Below are 25822 nucleotides of genomic sequence, written 5' to 3' on the forward strand. Positions count from 1 at the left end.
AGAATACCCGAGCAGTATAACTTAAACTTCTATAACCGTACCTAAAGCCAATATAGGACGCTAGAGTAGAGAGTCACTGTACCTCGTAAGCACTCGTCACTCCCAGATCGAAGAACACAGGCAGATAGAAGTGCGCTGAGACCATGACCATGATCATGTAGGTGATCCAGAACATCCAGAACATGGTCCCGTACGTGTAGACCTCCGACGGCGTGCCGAGAACCGTGATAGCCGACATGAACGACGCTAAGAGTGACATAGCCACCGGCGTGATCGACATAGAGCGGCCGGCTAGCAAGAACTCCTTCGTCGACTTCTGTCCGCCGCCTTTAAAGGCGTAGAAGATGCCGATGCCGGCAGATATACACAACATGATGGCGAAAACCACGTAGTCCCATGCTGAGAAGAGTGGGTAGTTTCGCGGAGCCAAGCCTTCGGCGACCATCTTGAGTCGGTACTACGTCGTCTGTGAGTAATAAGTAATGTGACGACAAACTTACGTAGACTTAAGCACCGAATAACGGGCGGTGCGTCAGCATAGGGCGGAGTCACACATGCGTAGTTGTGTAAACAGCGCTGTTTGCATGTGACGGCAAATGTAAACATAAACACAGAACCTTTATTGGCTGACTCAAGTGTGGAGACTTTTGCTGGGTCATCGAATGGTAGAACCAGACTGCTACAGATATCTGAACTGGACGGTCTGCTGTAGTACCATGGGAAGTCGCTAGGGGGATCGTAATTGAGCCATCCTTAGTTTTACCGACACCTATACCCAGCACTTAATCTTATAAGGATCCAAGACCACTATAGCTACTTCTCGAGTTGTGCTGCTCAAATGCTTGCGCGCGCGCACACACACACACACTTACACACACACACACACACACACACACACACACACACACACACACACACACACACACACATACACACAAACACACACACAGTGCCCCAACGGTCATAATAACACAGGTGTTTGTTTTGCCCTTAATGAGGCATACGTCTAATAAGTGTTTATTTGATAAAGAGAGAGCAAAACAAGCACCATGGCCACGACCTTGTGGACAGATCTGGGTGAAAAAAAATAATTACATGGATGTCTGTCAGTCAATAAACACCCGAGTTCAGAAAAATAGAAAGGATCTCGATCCAGTTTTAGCTCACTGAAGAGATAGTCTTCCACTGGCCGTGACAGAGAGGACAGACACTATGTACAATATTTACAGTTTCATTGTACCGGTGAAATTCCCCTTGCTCAAGTATGATGAACAGTGGACTACGTATACGGCTTAAAACACTTTGCGGTAGCGTGAATGTCGGGAGAGCGATACATATAGTTGAATCGAACTCACGGCTTCTAGTTCCAGAGTCAGGGCCGATAACCACTGAACTACGCACGCTACGCAGAATGAACACGTATAGACGTATGCACGTATATAAAAGGAGCCCTCGCCGGGTAGTTTCCGGACTGTTTTTCTTTTTCCTGCACTTCCGGCCGGTCGTGACCCGTACGAGGACCGTGCGGCTACCGGGCTATTTTGGAGCACGGCCGGGACCCTAGACTTTTTTTTAAACTACCAGTTAATAGATACCGTCACCTAATGAAAAGTGGACGATTTGGTCTTCTCATGAAGACTTAAAGGTTCATACAAATCGTGAGGACACCGAGCGGTATCCTCGGCACCCGGCAGGTCCAACAGGACAACTTGGTGGCTTCAGCCTGGTCGGGGCTTCATCCGCTACGGGTACCAGTGAAATGCTTGAAGTCACATTTCCAAACCGAGGCCCAACCATGCTTTAGGAAACTAAAAACACAAAATGTATACATAGAAATAAACACAAATCATGCCAACGTCTCTTTTTTTACGTTTTGTGTATTTTGGTGTATTTTATATAAAATTTGTCGTTCCCGAAAGCCGCCCGGTCGGGCCCCGGTCTGAAAATGTGACATTGTGGGCTTGAAACCGCAGAGGTCCCAAGCTCGATACTCCCTGTGTCCCCGCCGTTGTGCCCTCGTGTATTTTACATACGTAGCGTAAGCTACTTCACATCCCGTACTATGAACACATCACAAACGAGTATGTGCGGGAACAGGTACACCGCCTCGTTGGCCCTCAAGAACCACCGTCGTACGATTTTGATGCCATAAAATTTTCAAACAGGCCGTGACAGAACCAACCACCGACATGGATTCAAAACAGAATTTTGTCTAGCAAGACTAATGGACTTTGCAGAGGACGCAAATTTTGTCCTCCAAAATGCCGGAAGATAGCGATCGTACGACGATCGCACGACCTATGTGACTGCGCCCTTATGCACGATCTATGTGACCGCGCTCTTACCGTGCCTCGAACGCACTTGTCGCTCCCAAGTCGAAGAACACAGGCAGATAGAAGTGCGCGGTTATATAATCATGCCATGACCTGTTCGAGTACTTGTATTCCCCTAATAAAGAGGTTAACTAAAGGGTAACCAAAACCTAATTTAGTCCAGTGAGATAGATGAGAAAAAAAATGAGTTACCGTACCTCGAACGCGCTTGTCGCTCCCAGGTCGAAGAACACGGGTAGATAGAAGTGCGCGGTGACGGGGATCATAACGGCGTAGGTGGCACACGTCATCCAGTACATGGTCCCGTAGTTATAAATCTCAGCCGGCGCGGAGAGAACCACTATGGCTGACATGAAGGAGGCTAGGAGAGACATTGCGACGGGCGGGACAGACATCGAGCGGTTAGCTAAAAGAAACTCCTTCGTCGACTTCTGTCCGCCGCCCTTGAAGGCGTAGAAGATCCCGATACCGGCAGAGATACTCAACAGAATGACGAAGACAACGTAGTCCCATGCTGTGAAGAGCGGGTAGGCCCGAGGAGCCAGGCCTTCAGCGACCATCTTAAGTCCTGAGTGTCTTCAGATTTGTGTCCACTTTATGTAAGACGGACGTCCTTTTCTTAGACGGACCAAGACGTTATGTAAGTTTCAAGAACGCGTCACGCGGGAAGAGAAATCACTTTATAACGTCGTTACGTCACACAGGATAAGGCTCAAAGTGCAAACCAATTGTTGTTGTTGTTGTTGTTGTTTTCTTCATTTTTTTTCATAAAAATCAACAGAATTGTTTCCAACATGCGAACTGTGTTAAAAATTCCGTTAAATGTTTAAATAAATCTTGGGCATTTGTACAAAAGAACCTAACAGATTCAGGAGTGACCAGGTATGTTTGGTCCAGTTGTTTGAGGATCGAGAGACCCATGCCATCCAAGTCGTATTTCTCGTTAATGGATAACCAAGGTAAAATGAGAGATACGATAGACTCTTGGTTGTAGGTCGTCAGTGTCCTACAGGTCGTGTTTTCGTAAAGAGGAGCCGGGGGGGGGGGGGGGGGGCAAGGTCTCCTCTGAACAAGATATAGGAAAATATATCAAAGAAGGTTTGGATATTAGAAACTCCTCAACTGATTGTAAAAGCTTCCAATGATTGTAAGAAGCTTATCCCATACTACAACTCCGGTATTAGTTAGTTAAGCTATGGAACTGTAGTTATGTAGATGCCATACTTTGTACCTCATACAATTGTTGTGCAATAAAGTTATATGTAACTTTGAGGGGGTCTCTTACTTATGCCTAGGTCACATTTCCAAACCGGCGCCTGACCGGGCAGCTTTAAGAAACGAAATGTAAGACATCAAAATGTACATGACGCAAAAAGGAGTGGTGTGCATGATTTGTGACATTTTAATTCTTCGTTCCTAAAATAGAACAGCCCGACCTGGCTCCGGTTTAGAAATGTGACCCTTGCACGAAGCTACGGTACGTTGAGCCATTTGACAGAGCTCTGGTGTCATCAATAGGAAATTACAAACTTTTTACGCTCTTGGTTGCATTTTGATGTTTTTTTAGTCATACTGGTACGCATGCACGCACGCACACACGCACAGGCACACACGTAGACATACACACAGACATTGACACGCATACACAGGTACACAGGTACACACAAACAAACTTAGTTCTGATCAGAATACCAGACTGGAGGAATTTAAAATGCGCGCAATCTGAGTCTACATGTACGTGTCATTATACCCCTGTCACATTATGCACTATCTTCGGGCGTATCGATGGAAGATCGTCCATATTTAAGACTGACAGAGGGTTGCGCTTATTTTTCACCTGAAAACCGTCCCTGACACATATAAGCCATACTTGTACCTTGTAGAATTGTTATACAACGAAGTTATCACTATAAGCGTTGCTCGGGCGATTGCCGCAGACTCGTCGTCCGATCGATTTTCGCGTAATGTGACAGGGGTATTAAGAAGCAGTTAGACGAGCCTGATACACCAGCAGTCGGACAATCAGACTACTGCTTAATCCCGTCTAACCACTTCATAATGACACGTACACTCAGATTACGCGCTGTTTAAAACCCTTCATTTCCTCCTCTCCTACGTGTAGGTTTTCCTGCCGTGTTTGCAAAAAGAAGTCTACTTCAATATCGACGGACTACAAAGCACAGGTGTGGACTCACTATGTCGCACTGAGGGGGGCTGAAAACTCCTAAAACTGAGCAGGCAGGAGTTTTCTGTGCCCCCCAAGAGCGTCTGTGCCGCAGCACCTCTCAGAGTTAGTCTTGTAGATCAGTTCCTTCAAGTCTCTCTGGACTGCGACCTTGCTAACCTAAGGACTAAGACCGTGGCCACCAAGAAGTCCTCAAGATGGCGAACCCAGGCTTCGCTCCCCGGCACATCGCCCTATTCTCTGCCGCAGACTATGCCGTGTTTATTGTCATGCTCGTGATTTCCGCGGCTATCGGGGTCTTCTTCGCCTTCGCCGGCGGTCGACAGACTTCCACCCGAGAGTTCCTCCTGGCGGACGGAAAGATGAGCATATTCCCCGTCGCCATGTCGCTGTTAGCCAGCTTTACGTCCGCTATAACCATTCTAGGAATGCCTGCGGAGATCTACATGCACGGGACGATGTTTGCCATGATCGGGCTGTCTTTCGCACTGATGAGTTTGGTAACTGCATACATCTACATGCCTGTGTTCTACTACCTGGGTGTCACAAGTGCTTATGAGGTGAGTAAATACTGTTATTAATTGTCTTCGCCAAGTTGGTTATTTTTTCGCGCGTGTGTGTGTCTGTCTGTGTGTGTCTCTTTGTGTATGTGTGTCTGTCTGTGTGTGAGTGTATGTATGTATGTATGTGTGTATGTGTGTGTGTGTGCGTGTGTGTGTATGTGTGAGTCTGTGTGTGAGTGTATAATTTATGTGTATGTGTGTGTGTATGTGTGAGTCTGTGTGTATTTGTGTGTGTGTGTGTGTGTGCGTTTGTGTGTCTGTGTGCCTGTGTGTGAGTGTGTTTCTTTCTTTCTCTTTGTTTCTGTTTCTGTGTGTGTGTGTGTTTGTGTCTGTGTATGTACGCGTGTGTGTCTGTGTGTCTGTGAACAGCATGACTCATGACACCTTTGTCGATGGATCTCTATACTGTTTTGTATGTTGGAGACTGCTTGCCGGTATGATATTGCTGCCCCTTAGTGTATAGATTTAATAATGTACTTTAGTCTATACCACTGATCACCATTAGCTAAGACGAAGAATAGTCAGAGGAACTAGCGTTATATATATTATAATGTTCGATATACTGCCATGCGGCCATTCCTGTCCTATCTTTCTGTCCCGGTAAAAGATACATGCACGGGCGCAAAATGGCACAACACTAGTGACATCTATCTGTCTGCTTTGGAATTGCATTAAAACTTCGGTACGCCGCATTGCCGTGATTTTGCATGATAAAGGTGAACATACACGTTACATGCTAACGCTACCAGGGTCAAAGTCAAAGTCAAGGCTGTGCAGTTGGCTCGGCCCCTATATATAGCCCCATAGACCCATAGCAGACTCCACATAAACGATTATTATAATTATAATTATTACCTGCATGTATGCAGGTATGGTTTTGATGCTGGTGGAAACTTTTCGGTAGCCGGGGATGTAGGGCGCTGTATCTCGTGAACGGATGGTGCGAGCACGACGATTTTTGGTACGTGGGTTGGGGGTGGTAGCCTGACACTCAGGTGTGATTTTGGGCCTCCTGGCGCTTGACCTTGACATTGAAGGTGGCATTTTTTGTGTTTTTGGGGCACTTTTGGCGCTGTGTGTCCTGAACGATACGCGCGATTGCGACGATTTTTGGTGCATGGGTGGGGGGTTGTTGCCTGTTGCCTAGGATTGACTTTGGGCCTTGTCGCGTTTGAACTTGACCCGGCAGGTCGAATTTTGTGTCCGGGAGGGGTGTTTCCGGAGTTATATCTTCTGAACGGCTGGTGCTGGCGCGATGATATTTGGCACATGTGTCGGCGGTGGCTGAATAATGCTCAATTTTGATTTTGGCGCCCTTGGTGCTTGAACTTGACATTTTAGGTTACCTTTTGTGCGGGCACGGGGCGTGCGCTGTATCTCCGGAACGCAAGGTGCCATTGTGTTGCCATTTGGTACGTGAGTTGTTTGTGGTGTCCTGGTGGTCAGGTTTGATTTTGGGCCTCCTAGTGCTTGAACTTGATACTGTATAGGTTGACCCTGTTTTAGTGTGGTTGGGGCATCCTCCCAATATCTGCTTGGTTTTAAAAACAGATTATGGTTGGGTGTAGAACCATCATCTGGCCTGGGCCACCTTCAATGTATCAGGTTACTTAGTGGCACTGACAGTTTGCCAGATGACGGGAGTGTGCCAGATTATATATATCTGTTGGTCAGGTATAATTGGAGTTTGCTTATTACTCTTTGTGGTGTTTCTAGAGCTGTATAGTACTGAGTTTTAAGTTCCGGTACAAGTTCCTTTACCCTGTTGGCAATCATGGTTGAACTTGAACTTAAACAGAAGAAGATGCAATTTTCTAATGTGGAGGAGAACTGTATAGAGTGTGGGCATAAGAGAAAGGTATGTGTATGATTTGTCCTGTGTTTCTTTTTGTTTCTTTGGTAATGCCATTTCCATACTGTATACAGGTAATTTGTTGTTTTGGGCTAGTCATATTCGCTTGGTTTTTGGGCCTGCTTAATCTATGGTACAGGCAGGGTTAAGTGGTGGAGGCTTAGCTTTGTTCTGTTTTAAATTCAGTATCGTTTGTTGCATTTTGTCGCGGCAAATATATGATGAAATTCCCCTTCTAAGCAACTGCTCATTGGTTTGCGGGGATGTTTGCTGGGTGTTTGCTCTGACTACAACAGCTTCTGAACTTTTCAAAGCTTCCATTGCTAGCAGCTTGCCATCTATAAATGGGATTGACAAGGACATTTTTCATAGTAAATTGTGCTGTTAAATTTGGCTTAGATACTACAGGAGATTTAGGTTTGGGTTGGATGGATTGAATGAAAATATCATACCACCCTGGGGACTAACTGTTGCTGCTGCATGGGGGCTACCACTATTCATATTGTCTAATGTCTATGGAACTACAGATAAAAGTATCATTGGTCAAATTATGCGAGTAACATTCCGATGTCAAGTGAATAACACCCCAGAAATAAATCTTTAATGAATATCATTGGAAGAACACAAACCAAGGAGACTTAGCAGCTGCATTAGGTCAGTACATTGAAATAGGAAGATATTAGTATATCATGTGACAGAGTAACTACATGTGCATGGGCCATTTGAGACAAAAAAAGGTAGCGTCTCAACAACTTCAAAGTACTGTGGTTGGTTACATACTTAAGAAATCCAAAATAAGTAATGTTCATCCATGTCCAAACTTACAAATTCAGAAAATGGAATTTCAGAGTCAGACTTTTGCATGGTGCACAACCAACACGGTAAAAAGCTCATTTTTCCAACCACGTACCACAGACAAAAAGGCAAAAATACACAATAGGTCTACAGAAACCCAATACATTTCATGCAGGCCTGAGGTCTACGAACTCTTGTTGTAATTTTTCTTGAGTATGGAATTTTTCATCAGCGCGGGCTCTATTGGCCGGTATGGAAAAGGTGGTTGCCATAAAACCGCGACCGAAATCAAATAACAGCAGACTCTGGAGTCTTGTCTTGTTATTTTGGTCAGAGACTGGGTTCTAGGCTAAGATAACAGTTTATTATCAAAGAGAGAAATACACTAATTGATAAAGATCACTAAACGTTGTATCAAAACCGCCCGACAGCCTGTCTTATAAAATCAATGCAGTAGTCGGGATTAGGGCTTGGTACCGGTACGGACTCTATATTAATTTTACCAACCTTTACAGTCAATCGTACAGAGGTAGTTAGCCTTCTGCCTGAGATTTTTAAAACGCCAGTGGAAGTCGAATACTACACAATACTAGATGTCTTTGCAGCAAATTGGACCGTTGTTTTGAGTATCGTCCATTCACAAGTTTTCACATGCTGAATCAGGTCCAGGTTCAGGTCCGGACCTGGACCTGATCCTCTGGACCTGAACTGGACCTGGACCACCGGTACCCACCCCTAGTCTGGAGATACCAGACTGTTTCCATGGTAGTATGCACATGTATCTACTACAGGCCAACTCCTCGGCTCTATGTCAAACATGCCTATTCTCCAAGCAGAGGTTGGTTCGCGGAAATGATACTGATAGTCGACAGGATTTTTACTGGATGGTGAGAAAAGCGATCCATGGCCAGTAAAAATCCCGACGACAACTACTCTCTCCGCGACCCAACCTCTGCTCGGAGAATAAAACATGCCCCCAACTAGCCTGACTAAGTAAAATCGCGCTCCTAGCGGCCGGCCTTGTAGTTGCCACCAGCTAGGAACCCCAGCCAGCGAGACATTTTGCAAACGCGGGATAGCCCCAATGGGCCAAAGAAATTCTACAACAGGGCCAGGGTCTGGCATCCAGGCTAGAAATATGGAAATTACTCGATAAGAACCCTTTTGACCTCGCCTCTTCTCCTGCACAACATGTCGTCCTTATGCACAGCTAGTTGGTCGCACGATCCCCTTAGGGATGGTACATTTTACACTAAGGCAGGAGAAGCAAATGTGCAACGTCGAATCCAGTTTGTCCATATGAAACGCCACCACTCAACTTTTTCACAACTTTTTAAAAGAACGATTCATGTATCCATTCTTGACCATCTCGTCAGGCAATAATAAAAAGAACAGTTAGTAAAAGTAGATTAGTTCAAGTTAGTCAGTTTTCAAAGAAAGCATTCAAGTTGCCCTCTGGCTGAGTGGCTGTCCTATTTGACCGAACAATGTACATAGTTTGTTGCGTCAGTTTTTACCACTTTAGCACACATTGTAACATCATGTTTATAAATTAGGGGGCGCAAGTCATTCCCTGCACATGATAGTTTGTGGCTTTAATAAATAGGTACTACTGTGCTAATAATGCAATTCACGACAAAAAAAACATGCCGCCCCACCCCGTCTGAACTTCACAGGTAGGTCCGTCCATTTTCGACTAATCATAACTGACAGCTGATACACCCCGGGTACCCCTTACCCCGTCCCGGTTCCCAGTACGCAGGCGTGGGGTCAGTAAGTAATCCAACCCGCCAGGCCTTATCGCAAGGCCACCAGGTGAACTCTTCTCACGACGATCCTGCAGTGTTCCGGCTTTGTTTGAGTTCTTCTAACTGTCTCTTCCCGTGAGTTTCATCCGCCAGTGTTTGCACACCGGTGTCCGGTTCTGTGTACGCTTCGCTCCGACTATAGCTACCGTACGTACGCAGAGACGTCGCACAACAGTCTGGATTTATTTTCCTACCAAGGACGCTTCGTGAAGAAGAAATTCTCCGAGCTCTCACGACACAGAAGTCGTCGCTGACTCGCGTTATTCTACAAACTGTAGCGTCTTTTCAAGTGTCTGTGACCGTCTTGTGACGTTCTGCAGCTGTTTTGTGTACTGCCAGCAGGCCTTGAAAACGTTTGATTCAGTTTCGTTCCGCTTGACGAACGCGTCCCCTGGACTGTGTTTAGGTCGCCCCTCCCCCTTCTCGGCGGAAGTACTAAATCCACCAAGGAGTTGAAAGATTCTTCAAGACGCCACACAAGACGTCTTCAAGATGGTGAACCCAGGCTTCGCTCCTCGCGACATCCCCTTATTCTCGATCCCCGACTATGTCGTCTTCGCGATCATGTTGGCGATATGTACCGGGATCGGGATCTACTACGCTTGTGCGGGCGGAGGGCAGAGAACGACCCGCCAGTTCTTGCTAGCCGACCGGCAGATGCAGATCCTTCCCGTGGCCATGTCTCTACTGGCGAGCTTCATGTCAGCCATAACTGTGTTAGGTACCCCAGCGGAGACCTATGTCTACGGGACTATGTACTTCATGTTTTGTATCTCCTACCTGATCATGGGTATGGCGGCAGCGCATATCTACATGCCCGTGTTCTTCAACCTGGGAGTCACCAGCGCTTACGAGGTAAGACAAAATATTTGTGTCATCAAAAGAAAACAAAAGGGCCACAAAAAGTTACTAAATATTTACATGTTTTCGGGACTTGACTAAACGCAAATGTGTAATTGTAAAAGTTCACAGGGAAGGTCTTCGTGTTTTTCTTTCTTTCATAAATTTGATTACCTCGGGGTCACCAGTGCTTTGATACGAGGTAAGACAATTTATCATCATAACAAAACAAAAGGCCACAAGAAAAGAACTGAATTACATGTTTTCAGGACTTGACGAGCTTAAAAATTACATGAAAATGTGTAATTATGAATGTTCACAGCCGTCTAGATATGTGTTGGTTTTATGTATGTAGGTGTTTTTCTTTCTTTCAATGATTACACTGTGTTTACAAAGCCATGGCTTTGCTTGAGTAGTTCAGTAGGGGACTAACCAAACATGATACCGAGGGGTGTCAAAATGACAGAAAGAACTCTTAAAACACTTTTAGCGCACCTTTGTCTTTTGATTTCTCCTCAACATCGATTTGCTTGTATGGTTTTGTGCAAATCATGGATTCATAGCCCACCGACTTTCTGCCATACAGTCCACAAACGTATATATAGCGAAGTGTCCCTAATTCTCATACAATGTTCGAAATACGTCGTTGCCCAGTTGCACAGAAGTATGTGACCACGTATTTTCAAGCCTACGGCTATTCTCAGCTTCCCAAAACGTCTCGGGTTGCATAACAAATGTGTTTGCATGTAACTCTGCATAAACTAACATCTAAAACTTTTTTCTGACCTTGAAAGTAGCGTGAGATTATTATTAATGTCTGAATTAACAATCTTCAGTTCCAAATGTATATACACAGTTCAACGCCTCAATCTTCTTTCCACCGTAACAATTTACGTGTATATTAATTTATTACATTGTAAATACAAGTACTTTTCGCCCCTGCTGAGAAAGTCCCTAGACCGAAGGGGGGGGGGGGGGGTGTCAAATTGTAAATCATCCGAAAATCGTTGGTGTAGAAAGGGTTGAATGTTACCTACTAGGCCGAAATAATTATCATCCAGTATCCTTGAATCTCTTCTAGTTCAGCAGTCGGTAGGGTTGGTTATACTGTACTACTAGTCTCTTTCTTAGGTCGTTGACCCTTTCCATGTACCTCATCGGAACTTTAGATATAGCCATATCTAATTGGTCACGTTTACTTACTACAGCGCTACTACTATGCATCCAACTTGCCAAGTACAAACTTCCTGTTAGAATCTTAGATTCTGAGAGGAATAACTCTGAATCACACTCCAACGCACAATGATACAAATAGCAGCAGTTGTATCTCATGATTATATGCAACGTCCAAATGTTTAACTTCTTTCCATTCAAATAACGATGAACGTATAACTTCTTTGACTCGATCTAAAGACCATTTCCTTGTTTTTGGCATGTTTGAGAGAGGTGGTTGTTTTCCCGTCCGAGTATGTGTTACAAGGTCGTCATGTTACGAATCTGACACCACACTGTATGTACACATTGTTCGAACGTGCCCTGTACAGAACAAAAGGAAACGCGCTTAGAGGTCGTTCACCTCTCACACCTGCGTGTAACTGTACAAGTAAAGCGTTATAAACTTCCTGTCACGTTTGACCAATTGCTGACGTCACGAATCTGCAAGATCACGTCTCTGTAACTGTGATTGGTCATAAGTATTGATCCTGAAGAAGGTGACAGTGGTTGAAAATTTGATCCGTGTATACCTTTTTGTTGGAAGGAAGTTTAGTATTGTTACTATTGTACTATGATTACTACCAACACAGATGAGCTTCGATGATGATACAAGGAAGAACATTCCGCTATATAACACCATTCTCTAGAACCCCTTGACCAAGCAAAGGTTAGGCTCGGCTGGCTTTTTTTACGTTTTTTAGTCATTTCTATCGGGCTTTCTATATTGTACTGTTTCTTAAAGTCTACTAAACAAGTTATGTTTTCACAATACAAGATACAATACAAAATAGAAAGACCGTTGAAAACGACTTACAAAAACGTTAAAAAGACAGTCGGGGCCTAACATCTGCTTTGAGAGTACCTTTGACCTTGACCTGTCGTTTTTCACGCCTTCTAACGCCTTCAGACGTTGAAGCGTGTCTGTACACACAGTACAGATGTACCCTGGGGGAAAGGTAAACACCACACATGCCATCAATACTACTGAAACTTACACAGGCACGGTTCAAGGATATACACTGATACAGTCCTTTGGGATACGTATGAAGTCCCACGGTATATCTCTCAGGATTTCGCGGGATCGCTTTCGTGATTTTGTGGGATAACTTTCGGCATTTTTCTGCATACTTTTCGATCTTTCGCCGGATGATTTTTTTTATTCTTTTCATTTTATTTTTAGAGATCTCGTGGATGGATTTGGCTATAGGACAACTTAAGTAAAATGCTCTAAAAGAATGTGTGTATTTTATTTAGTAACTGTTTTTTTTTTAATTGAAAAAAAACTGTGATTATGCAACACTTTCATTTGATTGCAGCAAGTAATCAAGTAGTAAATATAGTAATTGTAATAGTTGTATATATATATATATATCCATAAACTTCCTTTACAGTTATGTTGCTTTCGATAGTGTTTTGTATATATTACTAGAATTTCCTGCTTGGGCCCACGATCAAAACCAAGTAGATGTATTGTTTGTTTTGCTTTGCGGTTGTCCTCAGTTGACCTTCGGGCATCTGTCGTCGTCCCGAGACTTCCTCCTGCCGTTTGACCGTTGAAACAGCTCACACATGGCGACAATGTTAAAATGTAGATCCTTCCGGTCACCACGTACTTTATCAAGAACACATGGAAGCATGAACACATGCAATGATGCAACATTCCAAGAAACGTGTCTGCCCTTAGTTGTCTCTCCGCCAATTTTTCTCTACCCCTCTTGCCCTTTCTCCCTACCCGACTTCTTTTCCCCTTCCTTTGGCCTTTCGTCTGATGTTCTCGCGTTTTTCTTGGAACTATCTTGAGCATTTTTACGGCCAACAAAAGATTTATCAAACTGTCGTCCGCAATGACTTGACATGTACCGTTACCAGGTCGTGAAACTGGAACGAATCGGTAACACTTAATAACTCCAAATATGGTGTTTTCTAATTCTTTTCATTTGATTCTTAGCGAGGGGCGACCCAAGATTTACATTTTGCGGCACGGAGCTTGGAGAGTAATCGGAGAGCTACAGACGAGATAACATCAAAGTTCTGACATATGTATTACTGAATCACCAACTGAGTAATCAAGCAGATTCTGCGGTGATATAAGCTGGCAGAGGGGTGAAGCCGGCTTAGGAGTGTGTATGCGACCAGAGCCCGTCTGACTCCTTTGGGGCGGCTATACTCCTTGGCGGGCTTTTATACTATCTTATGGCACCTTTGATGCTATCTTATTAAAGATCTCCTTAAGGGGATCACGTTTGATAGGAGGTCAGAGGGCATCTGTTGGTACCAAAAGGACAAAATGTCGCCGGCGGGGACATGTCCCACCTCTTTTACCTGTGCCTGGGGCACACGCACACCTGGCTTACGTGACACCTGGTAACTGCTTCAGACCTGTAGGGTTCGAGAGTTCGATTTTTCTGCTCGGTTGGGTCCAACTCAACGACATGTCACGAAAGTGCAAAGAACTTCTTTTTTTTCAAGACAACAAGACTAGACGGCTTTCCTATGACAAGTAGAAGTAGAGGATGGTATAAGTCTATAAGAACATCACCGCCGGATATGTGATTCGACAGTCGAGATGCAAAGCTAAGGTCCAGGATGTCATAGTTTACAGGGCCTACACAGGTCCTTTTAATACCTTCCTTGGGGTCATGTTGGCCATAGACTGGCCGAGAAGTTGACCTTGAAACAGTATCGCATGTAGTCAAGTCCAACCACAGCCATGGAAAGGAGATAGTCCATGTCAAAGAAGGGCAAAGAAGCTACTCCTTCATAGATTCAGGTTTATCAGGCCCACGAGAAGGGCCGTCTTTCTCGTTTCTCCAAGTCAGGTAAGTCAGCTAGTAGTCTGTGTAACGCAAATTCCGCTATCCGGAGCTTGTAGACTCCTCCCCGCGGATATGTACGACGGGCCTGAGAAGCGCGATTAAATCAGGCTAGTCAGCTAGCTGTTTTGCCAGACGTTCTTTCACACCGCAAAGGTCACTCACAGGGTCACTCACTCCAGGCGCTCCGCCCCTCGGGCGCTCTGTGGGGAGTTTTCAATTAGGGACGTTCCATTTGATACGCAGGGTTGGAGGATTGGACGGAATGTGCCTTTCGGCTACTCTCCAAGCAGAAGTTGGTCGACAAAGGTCACGATTTTCCCCACCAATCTCTGCTTGGAGAGTGCCTTTAGGCCATGTTGGTTTGATTATATGGATGGAATCATCAATTTTTGTCCGTTTCCAATGATAAAAAGTTTTCACCTATAGTTTTAATCGTACAAAGCAGCTGCAAAAAGAGCAAATACATTCCGTAGATTGCAAGAAAAAATATCGGGAAATGTATTCTAGTGACATAGAGTGCCAATGTCAATTCCAAGGTCATCCATATAATCGAAACAACATTGACTAACTTGTAAAGAAAAGCCCCCCCCCCCCTTCTCTAGTTCTCTTTTTACCCATTACCCTGCACGCTAGGGGCCTGACCCTTCTAAGATCAATCGTAAGACATCTTTCGTTAGGCAGGTGTGAGAACTCCTTCATGACAGTTCACGCCGTTGCTAGGCAACCACACATTCCTCTGACAACATCCAACCAAACACAACTCCAGTCTTGTTTACATCGTCATGGGTGCAAAACAAACTGTTTACAGTTTAGATGTCCTGATCAGGGTTTGGAGTAAACATTCCGTTACAGAGTCTTAACTTTCAAGAATGAAGAAGAAGAACTTTCAAGGTACAAATATGAAATTGAATGACGATCTATTCTACTATACTATACTCTGCTATACTCTAATAAAAAGGGTAAATTTTTCTACGAATGTACTAAATTTTATCTTGCTAATGTCAACAGTTTTTCCTTGAAATAAAATTGCATTCATAAGGCAAAAATATATCGCTGTGTTCAAAATCAGTTATAAAAAGAGTAATGTCTTGCTACTGGACTTACTACATATATATATCAATGAATGACAGCAAATATTGTAAACTTTGCTAGTCCATTGCGGTCTTCATGGGTCCATAAATTTTCAAACGATTTATCTGTTGAGTCCACTGGAGTTTCAGCAAGTTATACCAGGTCACGCATTTCTGTCTCCCAAAATAAGCAAATATGTGGGAGAAAAGTACACAAACATGAACATCTGCCACTTTCCCTAGGCCCTGACCAAAGTTCGGGTAACCTGCAAAGACAAGTTTCAACAGTTCGTACATGATTTCCTAACAAAATCACTTTCTTAACTGAAAATAAATACGCTAGAATGAACAGATAGTAAACACATTTCACAAATTCAGTCTATATAGCAATGCGGCATCAATAGGGCTCGCGTACAAAACTGGTAAACCCTTACTATTCTCGAAAAGTGTGTTCAAAAGTGTCAAAAGCCGTCACATACACGGGATCGGCTTTTCTGTGTACAAGTATTCAAAGCAATTAATCCTGAATATGTTTTTTGATTCATTAACCAATTGATTGATTGGTTGATTGATTAATTAATCGACAAATTGATTTATTGATTTTATTTGCCACACAGTACCTTGAGCGACGGTTCTCCAAGGGAGTACGCCGGGTGGGATCAGCAACATTCATTCTGCAGATGGTGAGTACCTGCAAATACAGTAAGAGTCGCTAGATGGTGCTGCCTTCTTGCATTGAATGTCGACCATGAAATGGGACTTTAATGTCGTTTTTACGAAAATCGAGTCACAAAAAATATCAGATTACAGGTAAAACCTGCAAATACAGTAAGTCAGAAGAGTCGATAGGCGTTGCAGTCTTCTTGAATTGGATTTCGACCGTGTAATTTCGTAATTTCCGGAGAATTTCGTTTTTACTATGTAAACAACACAAGACGTGAGCTGCATTGGTTTCTCTTGCAGGTGATGTACATGGGCATTGTGCTGTACGCGCCTTCACTGGCACTGGAGGCAGGTGGGTTGATTGAATGGACGATTGAATGAATGAAATAATGAAGGAAGGAAGGAAGGAATGGGGAAGGAAGGAAGGAAGAAAGTAATCAACACAGGAAGAAGGGAATGGAGGAAGGAAGCAAGGAAGAAAGTAATGAAGGAAGAAAGAAAGCAATGAAGGAAGGAAGGAAAGGAGGGAATGAAGGAAGGAATGGTCAAATGAATGCAGAAAGAAAAGGAGTAAGGGGTGAAGGAAGAAGGAAGAAGGAAGAAGGAGGGAAGAAAAGTGAAGTCCCCTTCTCTAAACTACAGATTACAAAGATGTTGATTCCTCCTCAGAGATGACAAGTGGAGGTAAGAGATGAGATGCCTTGGTTGGCGCTACGTTGTGCATACACATTATGCCCACCTGTAAACTATCGTTACCTTGTCTTACCTCTGCAGTGACGGGCATGAACGTGTGGGCGGCCGTCCTGTCTCTGGGTATCATCTGCACCTTCTATACAACTATCGTAAGTCGGCAATCTCTACAAAGATGATAGGATATTAGGTATAGCTCTTTTGTTACGGAAAAAATATCAAACGAAAAGTAAATCAAAGTCTTTTTTTTAGCCTTTAGAACAAAGCATACATATCCCATACATGTGCGCAATCAAAAAAGTGTTAACAACACAGTTGTTATCTAGGGACTCCAGGAAATATGGGAGCGATGGCAATTAAATACTGAAGATCAGGTCTCTAGACCTATTTGATACCACAATGGTACCACCATGGCCACGTACGGAGTTATACAAAAGCACGATGTTGTCCCTCCAGGGCGGTATGAAAGCCGTGCTGTGGACCGACACGTTCCAGGTGTGTGTGATGGTAGCGGGGTTTCTCGCCGTCATTATCCAGGGGTGCCACCAACTGGGCGGGATCGCTGAGGTCTGGAAGGTCAACTACGAAGGAGGGCGGCTGGAATTCTTCAAGTTCGTATACTGATATAACTTAGGGCGCTGTCTCATAGGTCGTGCGATCGTCGTACGATCGCTAACTTCGGGCATGTTGGAAGACAAAATTTACGTTTCCTGCAAAATCCAACTGTTTTTGTACACAAAATGCTGTTTAGGATCCATGTTGGTGGTTGGTTCTGTCACGGCCTGCTTGAAAATCCTAAATCAAAAACGTACGACGATCGCACGACCTATGTGGTCGCGCCCGAAAATATAAACTAGTATAACAAGCGACATACGTTCTACTAGCTGTGTTGAAGTATTTGTCAGGGTAGCTCTGCATAAACTGTGAACTAGCGGTTAGCGATCCCCTTCACGATTACAAGGTGTTATAGGGTCGAATCCTTGCCGAACCGTTAATGACGTAATCTCTAATTTACATACTGCCACTTCACTTTCCCTTTCTTACTAATAAAGGAGTAGTACCGAACCTCTGCTTGGAGAGTAACGAAACCCTTCCTTTGTTTGTGCAGTTTTGACGTGGACCCCCGCGTGCGCCACTCCTCCTGGTCCGTGCACATCGGCGGAACCTTCATGTGGATCGCCATCTTCGGGGTGAACCAGGCTCAGGTCCAGCGCTACCTCACCGTGGACAAGCTCAGCAGGGCTCAGATGTAAGGCTCAACCTTCCTTTTCTCTTAGCCATGAAGATTTTCTCTTAAGGTGTCAGAACACAGTATTTAGACCACCAGAGCTAAAAAGGTAGTTCGGGTTTAAGTTGTGCATCAGGTCCAGCGCTACCTCACCGTGGACAAGCTCAGCAGGGCGCAGATGTAAGACACAACATTTGTTTTCTCTCTGCCCAGAAAAACATATCCACCAGAACGTTAACGACCCAGAGGGCTGTCTATTGTAAGAAGTATAAGATTTAGTAAGTAGTAAGTGACTGAGTAAACTCGTCCAATGTTAGCATATTTTTCAGTGCTTTGTTTTGGTTGTTGCGATCTTGTGTTTATAATCTCATTGTTTTGTGACAACCTTACCTGTTTGAGTAGAGTAGAGTAGATCAGGTACAGTAGCCCAGGAAGGAGATTCTGGCTTCAGTTTGGGTCGCACATTCAGTTGATCACAATATCATTATGTTTCTAGTATTCTGATTTTTGGTGCCCAGTATATGGATAGAATTTCAGTGCCTAGAAAATGGTTATAGTTGTTCCTTGTTGACGATTTTCACTGTCCTGTACATGATTATGAATGTGCCCTGTGAACAATTTTCAGTGCCCTGTACCTGAACGTTGTTGGGCTGTGGCTGATCGTGACCCTGGCTACCCTGTGCGGGCTGGTCCTGTACGCTTTCTACAAGGACTGTGATCCCATCGTGGCCGGGTATATCAGAACCTCTGACCAGGTGCGTTTGGGCATGAATCTGCAATCGTTTTTCACTCACTCACTCACTCACTCACTCACTCACTCACTCACTCACTCACTCACTCACTCACTCACTCACTCACTCACGCACTCACTCACTCACTTACTCTCACACACCCACTCACCCACTCACTCACTCACTTACTCACTCTCACTCTCACTCACTCACACACTCACTCACTCATTCACTCACTCACACACTCACTCACTCTCTCACTTAACCACTCACGCACTTATTCACACACTCACTCGTTCACTCACTCATTTACTCACTCACCCACCCACTGTCATTCATTTATTCACTCAATCACTCCTCACTCACGGACTCCCCATTCATTCATTCAGTCACTCACTCACCCAGCCATTAAATTTTTTACAGATGTGTGTATCTAAATAGATGTGAATGAGTGGACTAGCAACATTTATCCCTTCTCTCGCTTTTCTTTCAATTTATCTGTGTGTATGTTTTCCAGTTTCTTCAGGAAAAATATTATCCCCTTGTTTTTGTAACAACCATTTCCACTATTTTTGTAGCAACTCTTTCTACTTTTTCGCATCGTAGTTATATGTTAGCATTGGTTATTTCCCCCCTGCGCAGCTGATGCCCCTAATAGTGATGGAGATCCTGAGTTGGTTACCAGGTCTGCCCGGGCTGTTCGTGTCGTGTGTGTTCGCCGGGGCTTTGAGGTATGTTTGTTTATTGTTCATTATTTTGTACATGGAAGGTCGTATGGCGTACCTGCGTGGTATTTGACCCCAAACTTGGTCCAGTGGTCCTGGGTTTGAATCCTGTCATGCTCCCAATCTTGTACCTTTGGGGTAGACACGTTACACGACTTTCCTCATGTGAATCAGTGGTGACATAAAGCGGAGATGCAACTTGTGCGGACTTACATCTACAGTAGTCTCCATGCAGACCCTACGGTGCCTTAGAAATAGTATCAAAGCTGGCAAGGGACTTAGTATAGCGGCACCAGGTGCCCGTTTGACTCCCTTTGGCCGGCTATCTCCCTTTGGCCGGCTATACTCCTTTGCCAGCTTTTATACTATCTCTTTAGGCACCGTAGGGTCTGCTTGGAGACTACGTCTACAGTGGAAACCGCAAATAGGAAAAGACAAGATTCACAGAGGCCTTCTTTTGCAGTCATTGATAAGACTTGTGATAACAACATGATCCGTAACACCTAGATTTTGATAGAAGGTCATAGAATTCTTTTCCTTTTGCAGCACGATGTCTTCCGGCTTAAACTCCCTGTCCGCGGTGACACTCGAAGATTTCGTCCGCTCCTACAAGAAGGATCTGACAGAGGCCCAATACACCATGATATCTAAGATTCTCGGTAAGACGGATTTGATACTTGCCATGGTCCGATGTTGTGTCCTTGCATGTTGGTAGTGACTACCACCGTGTACTGTGCTATCCTGTCAAAATTGTGCCAAAAAGGGCATGCCACTAAGAGCCGTGGTGTCATTTCTTATTTACCTAATATAATGTTTATGAAGGTTAGACATCCAAGCAAACATTATTCAACGGCAATCTCTACAACTTGATAAAAATTGCAGATTTACTCTTGGAAGTTTCAAGTGACATCAAGTACATCTTACTGGGTTTCCCATTTTTTTACAATAAGATTTACTATTATTGAATTGTTCTACGAGTTCATTCCAGTAACGCTGAGGAAGAGTAACAGATGTCAGTAGAAACGTCCGTAAATGATTTACAGTTTTTTGTCCAGTTATAGGGATTGCATTGTCTTTATATACTTAATTTTACATATGTGATGACAACATGGCTACTGTTTTGTCTCGTCCCCAGTGGCCATCTACGGCGGGCTGATGATGCTGATGGCTTACGTCTCTTCTTTCCTGGGAGGAATCTTGCAGGTGATTCTACAATCTTACACTTACAGTATTTAAGAGACTTTTTTCTCACAAGCCTTGCTTTATTTCCATCGATATTTTGTTGATCATATGTCAAAGAGTTTCTTTATTCAGTGACGTACCAACCTGATGAAACTATTGACGGAACAATTGTTACGAAAATATACAAAGCAGTGAGAACACTCAGCTTTCTTTGTCCCCTTCCAAATCATTACTTTTTAATTTTTTTGGTTGATAGCTGGTATACTTTCGGTCCAAAACGTTCAGCATTACCTAAGGCTTTTATTTAGGAGATGAAAATTCTTTACGGTTATTTGCAATGTTGATGTCCTTTCCAGGCGGCGCTGAGTATATTCGGCATGATCGGCGGTCCTCTACTGGGACTCTTCACTCTGGGCATCCTCTTCCCGTGGGCGAACGCCTGGGTAAGCTTTTCTTCTTTGTTTTGCGTACCCGGTAAACCATTCTTATGGTGTAATACACTTTCCGATAGTGGTACCAGTATTCTTAAGAAGTAGACGAACTGTTACATCTTTTCACCGTTAATTTGACAACTGTTATTGATGTTTTACACTCCTTTGCGTTTGGGACCTCATTGTAAATATTTTCCATAAATCTGTCTGTACATATGTAAATATTTTACGTTTTGTGACCGCATCTGAACTGTGAGCAGCGACACCTGTCCTGCAGTACAATGTGAACCAGTCAGAATTGCCCTGAAGAAGGTGACAAACTGTCACTATAACGTTGGTGTGAATAAAGCAATGGTTGTGTAAAAAGTCTCTTTATTCAGTATAGTGGGTTCTCAAGGTGTGACTATAAGCACATTCGTGATTCCGAGTGCAGCGATAGGAGTTTTGGGTAACATAATACATGTAAAAGTAAAGGACCCATAGACATAAACAAAGCAGGTCTGGATATCGTTATGCAAATCTAGACAATATTAGTCGAGGCGTCAACTGACAACACGTCAGTGGCCTTCACCTTTGACATATTACCCAGAATTCCCGCCGCTGCACGTGCGTGCTCATAACCGTGAATGTGCTTGTTTTTACACAGTGGTGATGAACTCTAGGAAGCTAGTAATATCATGAGCATTACCAACTGAATTTGATAATGACAACTGCAAGTATGATAACAAATAATTATATAATACAGCATTTGTGCAGTCCTCTGTGGAAGGGAAAGCGTAAAACAGCGTCATATTTTCTTTTTTAAACCAGGGAGCGTACGCGGGGACCGCCACCTCCTTCCTGCTCGTGTTCTGGGTTGGAATCGGCGCACAGATATACAAACCTCCCGTCAACAAACCGCCCATCTCCGTCGCCGGCTGCCCGCGGATCAACGAGACCATCAGCAATGTTACCATGTCGACCGTTACCATGGTGACGGACATGTTCACGACGACCGAGGCGGGTCCTGTGGTAGACGACAGGTAGGTTGAATATGGTCAGGGAAAGAATATGGTCACTTCTCAGAGTTATTGGTAGCGACCCTGGCTCTGCCTCTGGAACTAGAAGCTGTGAGTTCAAATTCAAGCTGTGTCGTTCACCCGAAATACACGCTATCGGAAAGGATTCTTAGGACGGGACTTTATACAAGACTTGGTCTATTGTTCATTGTGCTTGTCGACAAAAGCTACAGGCATTTTCCGGTACAATGAACCTGTAGATACTATACATATACATGTAGCGTCTGTCCTCTCTGTCACGACCAGTGGAAGGATAGCTCTTCTGTGAGATAAAACCGGATAGATATTGCTATCACTTTTAAGCCGCTGTACGTTTGTTGTAACAAACACATTTCACTGACAACATAGAAACTTAGGCCACAGCAAGTGAATTTAATGGATGACATCCTCTGCAGACTGCAAAAATAGTGCGATAGGGCGAAAAAAAAACAAGATGGGTGAAAAAAACAAGATGGCTACATTTTCAAAAATGGACACCTTTAAGTTGTGATGAATGTTGTAACAAGAATTAAAGGGACAAAACATGGAATCAGAGCCAACAAGGTATTCATCCCCGTATCTATTAAAGACATGTACTGGTGACACTAGTGTGGCAGACTGGCATCACCAACAAAATTGGTAACCACACTCATGGCTTCCATATTGGTGTCACCTTTACAACTATCCAATAAGTTTTATTTCTACAAATACAGTCCTGGGTACCTCGCGAGTGTCACTTCTACAAGTACAATTATTAGGCTACAACACAACATATTTGCTCATTTTGGTACTTTGTCGTCATGTTGACCATCCCTGCAGAAGAAAAAGATCTTCTTTTTGTTTTCTTCTGAAATCAGGCGAAAATTAGTGCGCGCGCTGATGTCATCCATAAAATTTACTTGCTGTGGCCTTATATAGAATAGCTCTTCAGAGAGATAAACTGGATCGATACCTTTTCAGACCGGATATCGCGAAGTACTGGTACTCCATGTCGTACCTGTACTACAGCGTCATCGCCGTGCTGACGGTGCTCATCGTGGGACTCGTGGTCAGCTTCATCACAGGTGCGTCATGGGTAATATGCGCCTAAAGGCAGTTACTCCAGCAACGGGCTGTGATTTTAGAGACAGTCAGACGTTTCAGATAGCACTTCTACATGTACTTCACTTTCGTAAGTGTCGTTGATGTTATCTGAAACCTGGCCGTTTCCAAAATCATATCAGTTGCTGGAGTAACTGCTTTTTAGTGTATCTCAATGTATTACCTGGATGTCAAACTTCATGGACGTACGGCTATGTATACTGCGGTAATAAGCATCTGCGTTCTTCTTTCTCATTGGCCGAGGGAAAGGCTAATGGTCTCGTCGAGAGTGATTTTGGTCCTAACGTAATCTGACGATGAAATTATGTAAATGTTAAAACAGGTGAAATTTTGGTTACTCTTTTACCGAATGAATAAATTTAATGAATCGAACAATCTTTCTATCAATCAGTCAATCAATCAATGAATTCATGAACGAATATTCCATACGGTTATGGGCTTATAGTCAAAAAGATGCAAAGATTACCTTACCAAAGCAAGTTTCGGATTGAAGAAACATCGCCTTACCAAAGCAGCTGTCGGATTGAAGCATTTCTGTTCTCGTTCCCAGGTGCCCAGGACCCCGAGGAGCTCGATCCCAGGCTGATCACCCCGTTCTTCGACACGGTGTGCTGCTGCTTCCCCGAGCGCTGGCGCGCCAAGCTGCGGTGTGGGGTCCCGCAAGAGGACAGGGTACGAACTTGTCTCTGTACAATTTTAAACAGTTTATACGTTTTATACAGTTTACATTTATTTTATAAAGATTAGATTGTGTAACTGAGCGCTAATTCACCTTTTTACGCGGGGTAACCTATATCCGTTGTCTCTAAAAAGAAGGTATTTCGGGACATCAAGTAAATTGACGGCGGTTTCAAATTGCAACATTTTCACAATTGTTTAAGACCACCGTCCGTCGACATGATGTCCATAAGTACCTTGCTTTTAGAAACAACGGATATAGGTTACCCGCGGATAAAGGTGAACTAGCGTTATACTTCAGATAAAGATCATTCTATAGTGGCAGCTTCTTCTCTCGGACTACAAAACTAAGAAACTTGCTCCTCTCTGACAAATGTTTCCATTCCTAATACAGTACGCGACAGCTTCTTTCCACTGACTGCCCCGATTATTGAACTTTCTTCTTAATCTTGACAAATTTTTCCCTCCCAATACAACCATAAAGCCCTCAAAACCAACGTTCGCCGCCATCTCTCTGGTTCTCTCACCAACACATTTCCCATTTTGTTGCCATCTATATTTATACATATATTAAATAATAAATGTCACCTTCCTAGAAGTTTGACTTGAGCAACGTGCCAAAGGTCATTGAGAGTCGGTATCGGCCTCCATCCCGTTAGAAGGAAGGGTACATAATAAGACTTGTTAGCTTCTTTTACTCGTTCATTTTTGGTATTTGTAATGTGGTGATCTTTATTTGCATGTTCCTGCCCATGTGGGCTAAATGTAACAAATCCCATGATGGGATACTAAAGACTAAGTACTATTTCATGTAGTAGAGAGCACTGATAAAAGAGTTGCGTGTATCATTGTATAAAGAACATTCTAATATAAAATGGACTTCATTTTCTTTACGGTTAGAGTTACAAAGTGTACATTCAGAGCATACAAGGTATAGAATAAAGTCTATATATTATTATTGAATGTTAAAGAATTAATCATAAAATGAAACCCTTTTCCACATGCGTTACAAAAGGAACTGTGGATGGAAAAGGACGCAGAGGAGTTCGAACAAGGTCAGGAACTTGTCGAGTTGAAACCAGTCGGTCGGGACTCACAGAAACAACTTCTCAGGCGCAAAACGCCATGGGATAACGAACCAGAGGTGTTTCACTAACTTCGTAACAATGGTGTTCACAGCGGTGGTTACCCTGCGAGCCAGCCAGGACCGGGTAGCTAGCGAGTTTTGTTCGGGGAGCCAAGGCAGTCAGCCCGCCGACCTCACATAAGCGCTCCGGGGAGTTAAAGCCTGAAGGCTCAGCTACCTCCAAAGAAGAGGAGTTATCATCGGGCTTAAACTCGCCGGGGCGCTAAGAGGAGATCGGGCGGGCCTGACTGTCTTGGCCCACCGAATAAACTGTCCTAGCTGCCCGATCCTGGTTGGCTCCCAGGGTAAGCGGTGGTGGTTATCCTATCATATTAGTAAGAACATTCTCCTTCGCAAGCTTGTTCAATATACCTTGTGGAGGCTCCTCTAAACTAGACTGAGGTTTCCACTCTTGTGGGTGGGCGTGGCGTCTGACAGCTGTTAAGCAATCAGAAAATTGCATAAATGTTTTCTTTAGGTGTAAGATTCTCTGATTGGCCGACAGCTGGTTACAGGTCAAGCCCACAGAAAACCTCGGTCCGATTTAACATAGCCTCCTCAAGGCATACTAGTCTTGTGTAGGTTGTAGGCGAGTTGAATGTGTTAGACCTGCGTGTTAGTATTGCACAAGGTGACGGCGAAAAGGTGGTTTAGTGATTTATATATCTTTGTGATTTGTATGTTTTACACGCCTTTATTTGTTATCATGGTACCACAACCAACCGACTGGGCTCTTTCTGCCACGGGGTGGCT

At 43.9% G+C, this 25822-nt stretch overlaps 2 protein-coding genes across 5 annotated transcripts in view; one reads left to right on the forward strand and one right to left on the reverse strand.

Annotated features, from left to right (window-relative positions):
• LOC118406567 (sodium-coupled monocarboxylate transporter 1-like) overlaps nt 1-492 on the reverse strand; it is a 20031-nt gene extending 19539 nt beyond the window's left edge. The window contains exon 1 of the mRNA XM_035806666.1: nt 83-492. Coding sequence (XP_035662559.1) covers nt 83-445 — 363 coding nt within the window. The 5' untranslated portion in view covers nt 446-492. The remainder of the gene's footprint in view (nt 1-82) is intronic.
• A 3909-nt stretch (nt 493-4401) lies between these two features.
• Nucleotides 4402-25822, forward strand: part of LOC118406565 (sodium-coupled monocarboxylate transporter 1-like) — a 23489-nt gene continuing 2068 nt past the window's right edge. Inside the window, exons 1-15 of one of the 4 annotated variants that reach the window (XM_035806663.1) lie at nt 4402-5078; nt 16095-16160; nt 16441-16492; nt 16915-16982; nt 17287-17441; nt 17939-18079; nt 18684-18813; nt 19432-19520; nt 20061-20173; nt 20650-20717; nt 21053-21139; nt 21938-22149; nt 23125-23228; nt 23816-23937; nt 24959-25087. In XM_035806663.1, the coding sequence (XP_035662556.1) occupies nt 4716-5078; nt 16095-16160; nt 16441-16492; nt 16915-16982; nt 17287-17441; nt 17939-18079; nt 18684-18813; nt 19432-19520; nt 20061-20173; nt 20650-20717; nt 21053-21139; nt 21938-22149; nt 23125-23228; nt 23816-23937; nt 24959-25087 (1899 nt within the window). In that variant the 5' untranslated portion in view covers nt 4402-4715. Of the gene's footprint in view, nt 5079-9485; nt 10392-16094; nt 16161-16440; nt 16493-16914; nt 16983-17286; nt 17442-17938; nt 18080-18683; nt 18814-19431; nt 19521-20060; nt 20174-20649; nt 20718-21052; nt 21140-21937; nt 22150-23124; nt 23229-23815; nt 23938-24958; nt 25088-25822 lie in introns of those variants that run through there. The other 3 variants (XM_035806665.1, XM_035806662.1, XM_035806664.1) reach the window with 3 other exon arrangements.

This window comes from Branchiostoma floridae, chromosome 19, assembly GCF_000003815.2.
Source record: "Branchiostoma floridae strain S238N-H82 chromosome 19, Bfl_VNyyK, whole genome shotgun sequence".
Taxonomy (NCBI): Eukaryota; Metazoa; Chordata; class Leptocardii; order Amphioxiformes; family Branchiostomatidae; genus Branchiostoma; species Branchiostoma floridae.